This window comes from Trachemys scripta, chromosome 4 (genome assembly GCF_013100865.1).
Source record: "Trachemys scripta elegans isolate TJP31775 chromosome 4, CAS_Tse_1.0, whole genome shotgun sequence".
In the NCBI taxonomy this organism is placed as follows: Eukaryota; Metazoa; Chordata; order Testudines; family Emydidae; genus Trachemys; species Trachemys scripta.
Window position 1 is genome coordinate 117738723 of NC_048301.1, and position 12107 is coordinate 117750829.

The 12107-nt window shown below is 47.4% G+C and overlaps 1 protein-coding gene across 1 annotated transcript; it reads right to left on the reverse strand.

Moving 5' to 3' along the window:
- Positions 1 to 5595: 5595 nt before the first annotated feature.
- Positions 5596 to 10662, reverse strand: ADORA3 (adenosine A3 receptor). Its single transcript, XM_034768658.1, has 2 exons — positions 9902 to 10662; positions 5596 to 6952 (listed from the first exon to the last, which is right to left on the reverse strand). The coding sequence occupies exons 1-2, from the start codon at positions 10249 to 10251 to the stop codon at positions 6334 to 6336; spliced, it is 969 nt and encodes a 322-aa protein (XP_034624549.1). The 5' UTR covers positions 10252 to 10662; the 3' UTR covers positions 5596 to 6333.
- Positions 10663 to 12107: the final 1445 nt, after the last annotated feature.

The window sequence follows — 12107 nt, forward strand, 5'->3', positions numbered from 1 at the left end:
CTACTTAAAGTACAGCTTACGTCGGCTTAATTAGCACACCGGCCGCACACTGGTCTCCGCACAGCTGGCACAGGAGTAAAAATCTGAGGTACTTCCAAGGGTGTCTACCACAGGGCAGAGAGAATGCTGTGTTCTGTCTCGTGCGGGAGAGTGCTTCGGACAATGCCCCTAGCTGGGAAGCAGACAGGCCTTTTTAATGGTGTGAGGCAGGCCATGGACTCTCTTGGCAGGGAGAAGGTTAACAGAGACTCTCCCTGAGCCCTGTAAACCACACAGGTGCCTATCCTAATTGTAGTGACCCTGACTAAAAGGACGGGGAAGTGGGCTCAGCTGGGGTGAGTTACTAAATTCCCCTATAAGAGATGTGTGCTGAGGGTAGGGGGAAAAGGGTAGCCTGACAGGGCTGGGAAGAATAGAATTGCTTCACTTCTTCTCTGGGCACTATGGGGTCTCCAATGCTGTCCATTGGGGTTCTGTTTAGGAAGGCCGGGCAGAATGATTCTCTCCAAGCTTAGTGCTGTGGAGTTTCATCTGAAGATCGGGCTGGGCCAAGCATTTTTTTCTGCTTGTTCATTATGTCTGGTCTCAGAAAGGCTCAGTTTGTCTATTAGCCCTACGGGGGTGTTGGTCCTGTGCCTTTTTGTGCTCACCTGGTCTCTCACAAAGGGTGTCACTGCACAGGCCCTGGGAATAAATCTTCTGTGAGGCCCATAGCTAACTAAATGGGGCCCCTGTCCAAGCCTCTGACTACCCACAGCAGCCAGCTGATCTGCCCTGTTACTGATGAACAGGGGGTTCTGCAGTGAAATCCATGTGTGCTATGCAGTTTGGGTGAGCTCCCTCACTGACCTGTTCATTACCTGACTCCACCGGCACACCAGGGCAGACATAATCCCCTGTCACAGGCTGTGACAGGTATTAAACTGGTTCTATGCTTCATCTTAGTCAAAAGGCCAAGAACTAGAGCATTTTTATCAGTAACTTCCTTGGATGAGCGGAACAGAATTGCTCCCTTTCAACTTTTCCTATAACAGCCTTTATCAGGAGAAAAAAAAGCCGGGGTCCTACATCCTATTTCCACTCTCTGCTCTGCTTATTAGAAACAACAGATGCTACCGATCAACTACTGCTATTTAATGTAGCTTATTGGCTGGAACTTGTTCTAGTCAAGATGTGGTTTGAAAGGGTCTTGAGACTGTTGTTATTATTTGTATTCTTGTAGCAGGACCCTGTGGTGCTAGGTGCTACGCAAACACAGGACAAAGAGCCCTTTGACCAAAGAGCTGACAATCTACTCAGGCTGCTTTCTCTGATCATCTTGGGGAGGACAGTGGGTGAAGTTTATGCTAACTTAAATGTCAGGCATCTGGAGAAAGTTAGTATGGTCTAGAGAGGATGCTGCATGTGCATTTGGATGTCACGTGAGGTAGATGCCCCTCGGATTAGAAGTCAGTCTTGCAATTTGATTAGCTGTGATACTTTATCCACCAGAGCTACATCCTGTTTTAATATTAACCAATTTCAACCTGCTGTGACTTATCACAACTTCTTGTTTGTAAAATGGCAGAAGCTATCGCCTAGAATCCTCCAAGGCAATTGCAGGTAGGAGGAGGCCCCCTTCATACTCCGTTGAGACATTCAGAATGTGCGAGTTCACACCAGCTTGCACCCACACAGCTCAGCATGTAACCCACTCTTTGCTCTCGTATGTATTTGACTTTGGATTTTTTTTAAACATTAGAAAAAGTAAAAGAACCTGAGCATGGCTGGCTAATCGTTCTACTGTCCCCGTGCCCATAGGCGTGCGCAGCACATTTCACTAGGATGTGCACCCAGGGAGCCCCGCCCCAGACCCCATCCACTCCCTCTTACTTCCCACCCCCGACTATCCCCTCCCAGGACCCCTGCCCCTATCTGCCTCCCAGGACCCCACCCTCTACCTAAGCCTCCCTGCTCCTTGTCCCCTGACTGCCCCCCAGGACCCTACCCCCAACCTGTCCCCTGACTGTCCCAACCCTTATCCACACCCCCGCCCCCAGACAGATCCCCGGGACTCCCGACCCATACAACCCCCCCGCTCCCTGCCTGCCCCAACCCCTCTCCACACCCCTGCCTCCTGACAGGCCCCCCCAGAACTCCTGACTCATCCACCCCTCCCAGCTCCTTGTCCCCTGACCACCTCCTCCAGAGACCTCCCACCCTAACTGCCCCCCCCGGACCCTCCTTGCTCCCCGTCCCCTGACTGACCTGACCCCTATCCACACCCTGCCCCCTGACAGACCCCGGGACTCCCATGCCCCATCCAACCCCCCCTGTTCCCAGACTGTCCCCTCCAGAGAACCCTCACCCCAACCACCCCCACTGGATCCCACCCCCTATCCAACCCACCCTGCTCCTGTCCCCTGACTGCCCCCACCCCTTATCCAACCCCCCCGGACCCCTTACCATGAGGCTCCTAGCAGCATGTTTGGCTCCGCACAGAGCCAGACATGCTGCCTCGCAGGAGCGGGCAGCCCCGTCCCTCAGAGCACTGTGCGTGCGGCAGCCTGGCTCCAGGGGAGGGGAGAGCGTGTCTGCCTCCCCATGGAGCCAAACACTGCCCTGCGGGAGTGCGCAGCCCGGGCCCCCAGAGCGCTGTGCGCGTGGCGGCATGGCTCCAGGGGAGGGGGGAAGGCAGGGGAGGGGCCAGCGACTTGCTGTGCTTGGCCGGGCGCTCCGGCCCGGGAGCGCAGATCCCGTGGCTTGCCACGCCGTGAGAGTGGGGCCATTTCCCCACCCCTGCATTAGGGTGTGCCTGGGCACACCCCGTGCGCACGCCTATGCCCATGCCCTGCCATACTCCAGTGATCAGTGTATAAGAACTGCTCTTACGTGTATTACAGTAGTGCCTAGAGGCACCAGCTGAGATCAGGGCTCTGGTGTGCTTGGCATTAAAGAGTTTGCAGCCCAAAAAGACAAGACTGCTAAAAAGATGGAGAAATTTCGATTTTTCAAAAGAGGACCTCAGGCAGCTGGGGGAATTGAATGCAGATCTTCCAGATCCTAGTCTAGTGTCTTAACCACAAGTTTGTTCAATGTGGCTATATGGTTTTCAACCTTACAGCAAAATTAACTTTCCCTGTTTTTTTCCAAAGTCTCTTTAGTTTGCAACAGTGCATTTCACTTAACACTTAAAGCAAAGTTTCTTTTCCATCAGCTGCTCTCATAAATGGAAGTTTGAGTCTTATTCTTTCATCACTGCTCTGGCTTCCTCTTTTTCAGGTATTAGTCCACGGAGGTTTGGCTTTTGTGGTGGTTTGCAGTTCTCTATTCCTCTGGTTTCTCTGCTGCAATCACTCTAGTTCAGGGGTAGTCAGTAGGCGGACTGTGGGCCAAACCCAGACTGCCAGATGCTTTTGAAAGGACCCTAAAATCTTTTTATTTACTTATTAATATCATCATTATTGTTTTTTTTCTTCTCTGGAGCCTGGACCTTGACTATACCTTAACCGAGAAATTTGGACCTTGACAAAAAATAATTGATTACCCTGGCTCTAGTTCATCCCACTTTCCACAAACACTCGTGATGCTTCCCAGTGATGTTTCAAAAATGGAGAGACAGAAGGAAAGTCAGCGTCTGATCAGACCACATGAGGTAACACTGAATCCGGTGTTGAGAGAGAGCCAGATGTGAATGGAAGTTCTCAGGGGCAGGCAGGGCAATTAGGAAACAATGCAACTACTGAAAACTATTCAGCAATCAGTCAGAGATGCGTTCAAAGAGAGACGTGGCCTTCACTCAGATTCCCATAAGTTTTCCGTTTACTCAACTGACTTTTTTTGCTGGGCCTCCAAACACAGCGGTAGCTAAAATATAAAGATGAACAAAAATACAACAGCAGGCTTGAGATATATTGCTATGAATAATACCGAGCAGCTTTCTGTCTTCAAGACACTTTACAAACATTAAGAAATAGTCACAACATCCTGTGACGTGATTATCTTCTCCATTTGACAGATGGCAAAATTGTGAGAGTGGTTTAGTAGCTGGTTGAAAGAGAAGTCACTGCCAAAGCTGTGATTAAAACTCAGGAGTTCCTGGCTCAGACAACACAAGACCCCCTCTCTTCAAATATTATTCAGTCAGGATATGCCCAGGCTGCTAAATACTGTATTCTGGAAAACAGGAATGCACACCTAACATCTTTTCCAACTGACCCTGGTCAACAACCCGGATGAGAAAATGTAAAAGACGAAAAAAGCACCTGGAATCTCTTTACTGACTTTTGAAATAATAAAAGCTGTACCTCCAGCTAGGCCAACTCACTGGTATTCCCATGTAAGAACTGGTATATTGTGCCCCTGTGGCATATTTTGTTATCCCGTCCTCCCCCAATGCTGCCTGTTACTGTCTGGTATGATATGTCTCAGCAGGACACGTCCACGGTTGTGTGGTTCCGGGATTTATTTATTTTTGGGGGGGAGGATTAAGTGAATTCCATGTTGATAAACGGCTCCCCATTGACAGGAACTCCTTGTAGGACTAAGAGGGGAGTTTAGCCTCCACAGCCCCTTCAGCCTTTGACTGCCACCAAGGGAGAGTGAGGGTTGGTGCTTCAGACCCCTGTCTTCCAGTGAATGTGCTGGAACCCAGTTCTCACAAGGTACCAAAAAGGCATCAGATGCATGGGTGTATCTGCGGCAAAAAGTGGGAAGGAGTGTCTGGATAAAAGCACTAGACCTGCAGCTGCATTGAAAGGGAAACCAAGTGTATAGCAGAAAGGTGAGTGGGGAGGACAGTCCATTGTCAACCCCTCAATGGTTGGACTTATGATCAGGAGATAATAAATCTAGTTGACCAACTCAAATCTGTCCCAGGATAGCTGTAAACAACAGTTAGTAATAATATAACTGCTTTTCATTGCTATCCTGGGACAGCTCTGAGCTGATGAACTAGAGGCGAAAGGATCTGTATCTCATTTATCAGTAGTCAAAGCCATTACCCCATGGCCTTAAAACCCATAAGCTAATCGCTGGTGCAGAAAACGTGCTTTAGAAAAACATGGCTGAGTTTGGATTAGATTCTACTAATCCTGCTACCTTTGTATTTCTGGTGAAACCTTTCTCCCCAGCACATGTAGAATGAGAGAGCAGAATATTCAGAGTCTATATTTCTCCCAGAGCCTGTTAATGCAGCAGGGTTATCAGTCTGTTTAGGTTATGTGGGTATAATTTACCCAGATAATTCAATAGCCATCCTTGATTTATGACCACTGCTTTGTGTGATTCTTCCTGGGGGTACCCAGGGCTGTGAGGCACCTTGCAATCATCTGCCCTTAGCATGGGGAAGCCTTTTCTGTGCCCACTGGGGGTCAGCTCCCCAACTCCACTGGCCATGGGCAACATAATCGCTCCCCTCTAGGCCTTGCAGGCCCTGCTGTCATTCTGCAGGTTAGCAATAGGCACATTCCAACCTCTGAGCATCTCCCTGGAGTGACTAGCCCCTGCACCACTCACAGTATTCACAGATTTGCTGCTTCCAAAGAAATGGTACAAGCCAGCTTACCAGTCCCACTTCAGAGCACCACTCCGCTGAACACACAGCACTGAGATTTGTTCATAGTTAAATCAAATACAAGTTTATTTAACAACGCATAACAATTCGAGTAGAAGCAAGTAGAAATATTGGAAACAATGGTTCCATAAAGAATAAAATCATAGCATGCATTCTAGAGCCTAGACTTAATTAACAAGATACTCTCATGGCTAGTAGAGTATTGCTCCTCTAAAAATCCTTGCAGCACTTTGCAGCCAGGCTGGCTATGACCCCTCCCTTGCACGAGATATGTATGCTGTCAGTTTGCCTCCAAGGTGAAGGTTTCAGTGTGTCCCTTTGCACACCAAGATATACCCAAAACAATCCTTTGTCTTTATTCATAAGCAGGAAACTCTCCTTTTGTTTTTTCTTCCTGTAGATTTCCTCTCTTGTAGATTTTTACAGTCTCTTAATTAGCACCTGGCTCAATATGCAAATAGGCATACATTGTGAGATACGCACTACACACTACACAAATGACCAGACGGAGATATTACCACTTGTCTGAAAAGAACATTACCAAGGTATGTGACATGCTTTGACTCAAAGACCTTAAGAACATTATTTTCAATATAGATACATAACTCATTAAATATTATCCATCCATACATATTGCAATGGTTATGATGAGCAGTGGGCTACTGTCTCTCGGTAGAGACCTCATTTGCCATCATTTGGTGAATTATTATGCATATATGTGACCCAGGGAATCCCTGTAAAATCCTATGCGTGCCCCTTGGACCCTCTGCCAGTTGGCATCAAGGAGTCACTGGGTCGCACTCTGATGTTTGCTCCATGCTAGAACTGACCAGCTTTGGACTCATGCGCAGGACATGGGTTCTTAAAATAAGAGTATAAGTGTCTTTGAACTTCTTTATCTTGCAAGCATAGACAACGGGATTCATGACCGAATTGGAGTGAGACAGCAGAATGCTCACGTACAACAGATGCGACGGGATTTGACAGTTGAGACAGAAACGGCCAATACAGTTTAGAATGGACAAAGGCAGCCAACAAATCGCAAACAAGAAGAGGACGAGGGCCAAAGATTTGGCCGCCTTGAACTCCTTCCCGTAAAACACTCCTGCATTTGTGTTTGTTGCACTTTGACTTAGCTTTGTTCGGATAATGTAGAAGATCTCGATGTACAGAGCACACATGAGGATCAGAGGGATGAGGATCCAGGCGAAGAAGTTGAAATACACCATGTAGTCCATGCTCATCACAGAGGTGAATTTACACTTGAATTCACTGGGCATTTTTGGGTCAATCCTTTTATTCCATCCGAACATGGGGACAAATCCTGTCAGCAAGGACAACAACCAGCAAATTCCAAGAGCCACCCAGATTCTTCTCTTCGTGGTGATTATTCTGTACCTGAAAAACACCAACCCTGTTAGATGCGATTGTTTAGCGACAGTGAAGCAGCATCCAAGAACTCCTGCCTTCAAGGGCTGTAGGTTCATTTGTGGCTGACTTGAGTGCTCAGCTGTCTTTTGGGCAAGGTATCTTATTGCCAGTACTTGGTACCATATGTAGAATGATTAACTAGTTTTAACCAAGTCTGTCTCTTACCATTTGGCCTGCTTTGGATGACCACATTTCTGGTCTGGTGCTGATCTCAGCATGTCTGAGGCAAGGATATGTTTGCCATCACCAGCAGCTGATTCTGCGGGCTACCTTCCAGCTTTCCTTTAAGTACCTCTCCATTCATTCTGTAATTTACACGATTCCCCCAGACTATACTATTCCTCTACACAGGGCCGGCTCTAACTTTTTTGCTGCCCCAGGCAAAAAAGAAGGGTGCTGCCCTGCCGTAAACCCCCCCCCCCCCCCCCCCCCCCGAGCATCACGCCACCCGAAGCCCCCGCCCTCCCTCCGAGCACCACACTGCCCGAAGCCCCGCCCCCCCTCCGAGCACCACACCACCCGAAGCACCGCCCCCCGAGCACCGCCCGAAGCCCCCACCCCCCTCCGAGCACTGCGCCACCTGAAGCCCCGCCCTGAGCACCGCCCAAAGCACCGCCCCCCTCCGAGCGCCACGTCGCCCAAAGCCCCGCCCCCCTCCGAGCAGCACGCCGCCCAAAGCCCCCGCCTCCCTCCGAACGCCGCGCCGCCGAATCCAAAAATAAAAAATAAAAAATTGAGCGCCGCCCTGCCCCAAGGTGCCGCCCCAAGCATGTGCTTGGTCGGCTGGTGCCTGGAGCCAGCCCTGCCTCTACACTGTTGATGTAGAACCTTTGCTCAAAGAAATATGGCCTGATGTGTTAATTTAGATGGGAAAAAAAGAAACCAAAGAGTCACTGCCCAACATTAAACAAGGCAGAGACCTCAGCCTGCTTAGCATCATGGCAAACACACTATTGAAAGTCTTTTAAACCTTTTTATTAAAGATTCAGAAAAGAACTCAAAAACAGTGAAAGCCTTTGAAATGTAAAGCATTAAGTCAGGCTTTCATTTTACCAACATCCCGACCCTTTCCCTTTCGCTGGAGAGAGTTTTGAGAAAGAACCCCTTTTCCCCCTTCCCATTTGACTGTATCTTAGAATTTGGTAATAACTGTCCTTTTGGGAAAAGAGAAGGTGTTACTTATGATGGGCTGGAGCTGTCATAGATGCTGTTGTTAAACTTCAGTCTCACTTCCCAGAGGACAAAACAAAACAAACGCGCACAAAGGGGGAAAGAAAAGAATGGCAAAGACAGAAAATGCAACTTCTGTCTCTGGTGTTGACTCTCACTGCTGGAAAAACACAGGCCCAGCACGCGGTCTGATCAGCCACTCCGAGTTGGTCTTTTGAGGGCATTGCTGTTAGCTGCCTCTTTCTGGTCACAGGCTTACACCAGTGTTGTAAAATAGACAGTCTTGGCTGGTTGAGCCAGACTCTTAAACAGAAGACAAAAGAAGAAACACGGGAAAGAGAAGAAATCAGGGTGTGGAAGGAAAAGGACATCTTGGGGGGTGTTGAGGTGTGACAAAGTCTCATATCTTAGACGGTGTTCGGGATTTAGTCAGAGCTGATGGAGGTGGCGCGATGCTATCTGGGTCCCTCTCTCGTGGCCCAATCTAGTCACAACATCTGTCAGGATTAGTGTGAAGAAAGTCCGGGGACCCAGGAGACATCAGGGCAGGCAGCCATTATGGTGAAGCTCACTCCTAACCCTTCTTTCATCTTTTAGTCAGACAGCGTCACAGTAACCAGCTTTCCCCCCAACGTCCTAGACCTAATTTCTGACCCACCAATTTTGGTTCATTGATTACTGGTCCCACACTTCTCTTGTTTACCAGGCATAATCTTAACAAGGTCCTTAATTATATCTGTAGGTTTTTTAGTTTAGACTTATGCAGTTTTTCTGTTTCCCTTTTGCACCTTTTCCCATCAACATATGTTGTTACAGGTCATGGTGATATTTTATGAACTTTCACTCACTTCTTACAGTTGACCTCACAATTAAGGTAAATGTAGACCCAATTACGACACCAGGACCGTGTACTGTCTGACCCTGTGCCGTGTTGTTGTTGTTTTGGGGCGGACGGGGGTGTTTTATGCATGCACTTGGCCACTCAAGTTATAGAAAAAAGGTGTGTTTTTATAAAATCCTCGTATTAGAACTTGCTGTTCACTCTGTGTCACTTTCTCATTTTGACCCAGTGCTGACGTTGACGGGAGTATTTGAAGTGACTAGCCCCAAAATAAACAAACACAGAAATAATATAAAAATTAGGTCACACACCCAACAAAATGACTGAAGAATGAAATCATGTTTCACCATGATCCCAGCAGTTCTCTGATCCCTATAGGCAATTCAATAATTAATACTTATTTTTTATATTGTGGTAGCATTTAGGGGCCTCAAACATGGGTCAGGACTCCACTGTGCTAGCTGCAGGACAAACACAGAGCTACGAGATCGTCCCTGCCCCCAAAGAATGGCTCTTACATTGGTTTTACAAAGAGAGAATCTTTCTCTTTTTCGAACATACATTTAAAGTGAATTTACTGCTTCAGAGACTTGCCTGATTAGAAGCCACTTCAAAAGATGGGGGAGCAGGGAGCATCTGTCAACACAGAACCATAGAAATGTAGGGCTGGATGTGATCTCAAGAGGTAATTTAGTCTATCCCCAATCCTGAGGCAGGGTAGAGTAAAACCTCGGTGTGCAAGGCAGGTGTGAGATAGGGGGTATGAGCACTGGGGGAGATGGACGAGCGTGCCTCCAGGTCTGAGCTGGTGTGTGGAGACCAGGAGGGGCATTAGAGCATTAATTGAACTTCCATGTAATTTGAACAATAACTTGAAAATGCAACAACTAAACAGACTGACTCACCTGGTGGGCAGCTTCACTCTTAGGTACCTGTCGATTGCTATAGCCAGGAGAGACAGGATGGAGGCATTAGTGAAAACCACCATCAGGCAGCACATGAAGAGGCAGGAGTAGAAGTGGATGTCGACTCCCAGGCTCACCACGATGGCCAGTGGCATGACAAGGATGCCCACGGCTATATCGGCCAGCGCCAGGGAGACAATGAAGTAGAAGGTATTTGTCTGAAAAGCTGGGTTCAGCTTCACCACCCAGATGACCAGGATGTTGCCCACGGTTGCAGATATCCCAATAATGAACTCGATGGTGATGTAAACTGCATCCAGGCTGCTTAGAGTCAAACTGCTGTTTGTCATGGCGAATAGCAGGGTGCCTCCTCTGCTCTGCAGGCTCAAGGAAGGAGGAAGATGCCAACAAGAACAAGCTTGAGTAGGATTTTTCTTCTACAAGGGCACCAAAGCTCAGCTCTCCCAGTGACTTTCCTCACAATAACTACAGAACTGTGCAGAACTTTATGTCCCCATGGAATCATGCAGTTAACTAACTGGCTGTTACCCCTCCTTAGCATCGCACAAGAGAAAATTGCACCTGGATATCCATGCTATATGATCCTTCCTTGTGATTTCTCCTTGTTAATGCCAGAACATCTCTGTGGCTCCTTCAGTCTCCTTTGAGCACTCTCGACATTTCTTTTGAAGTGGTCAGAAATCTTGTAGCAGCCCAGCCAAAAATTTACCTGCCTTCACTTGCTCTAGCTGTTGTCACTTCCCAATGACTCTATTTTAAAACTGTGAACACTTTTTTTTTTTTTTTTAGAATTACCCATGTCAGTCAACCACATGTGACTCTAGATAAGCAAATTCTACTCTTCTTAGGAAGTGAGGCAGTGAAGAGGAAGTCACCAGGATGTTCTGTTTGATTTCAGCTCCCCATTTGACTTTCAGCTCCTGGTGTGTTAATCTTCAACTAAACCTCTGAATGGGCGGGGGCCCAGCTATCTTGGAGATCCCCCGACCTGCACTGCTGACCTTCTGAAACAGCTATGCACCTTGGGACACTGCTGTGACTAGGATGGTCCTGTCATAATGCAGAGGCAAAGCCTTTTCAATGGAAGGCCCTGAGCTGTGGAATTCATTAGTGCTAGACATCAGAATAAGTTCAAGCCTCCTCATATTCAGAGAGCAATGCACAGTTCTTTCAGTTCTTCAGATTCTTAGTCTGCACCTATCACCGTGGTATGTAGGTGCAGAAAGGTCTCCCCACCATGAAACTGCTGAAGAATGAGCCAACGCTGTTCATGGATAGCGGAAAGAAGTGGTGGAAAAAGGCAGCAGGGAATTAGGAAAGAGAGAGAGAGAATAACTAAACTAAGCTGAAAGTATCCGAGTTTGTTATGGGAAAGCATTTGTGTGACCCTTACATTTGTATTCATGGTAACTGGGTACTCAGAAATACAGATAGTCATATGCTATCACGGAAGAAAGGCAGAATGGCAAGATGAAAACAATCATAAATTCCAAACTTTTATCCAGGTTCCAAAAGTGCCCTGTAAAAAACAGAAATCCAGCCCAAGTGATACTGCTATTTCAGGGTCCACCTTTGAGCTCCTTTCCAGTGCCCTCTGATCCCACTCCCATGCCTGACCTTTAACTGCCTGCGTTGTAATGGTCTATATTATATTGCTCACTCATCGGGGAATAACTTTATCCTCCTAATGTAAATAATAAACGATGCTATAATCAAAAGAATGGAATGAAACATAATCTTTGGAAGGCAACATGTACAATGTTCACTTCCTTAAATGTCTGTTGTCTCGAAGCTGACAAAACTTGGTGCCAGAACCCATGATGTGGAAGTGAAATCAACCCAGGATCTTAAGTGGTATGACAACTCAGGGGAAAATACAATGAATAAGCAAAGATACTTCTGCACAGTGTGATCAGTAAAAACAGACACTGGGCCAAATTTATCCTGGGTGTAACCTCACTGAAATCAGTGGCATCACTCCTCATTGACCAAGTGTAATTCAGAGGAGAACTCTGCTGAGTGAAATTACGGTAGACATGATGATCATTAATCTTGCTGCATTGGGATGTGACTGAAGTTCGGTAGGGGTCTGGTCCAAAGCCCATCAAAGCCAATGGAGCAGGTCCCTAGTGAACGCCAGGCATATCCATTCCATTGACATCAATAGATTTAGGATCAGGCCCTT

Coding starts and splice junctions, on each gene's coding strand:
- ADORA3 (XM_034768658.1), bottom strand. CDS start 10,251: ATGACAAACAGCAGTTTGACTCTAAGCAGCCTGGATGCAGTTTACATC. Junction 6,953..9,901: donor AGAGTGAAGCTGCCCACCAG/GTGAGTCAGTCT, acceptor GGTGTTTTTCAG/GTACAGAATAATCACCACGA.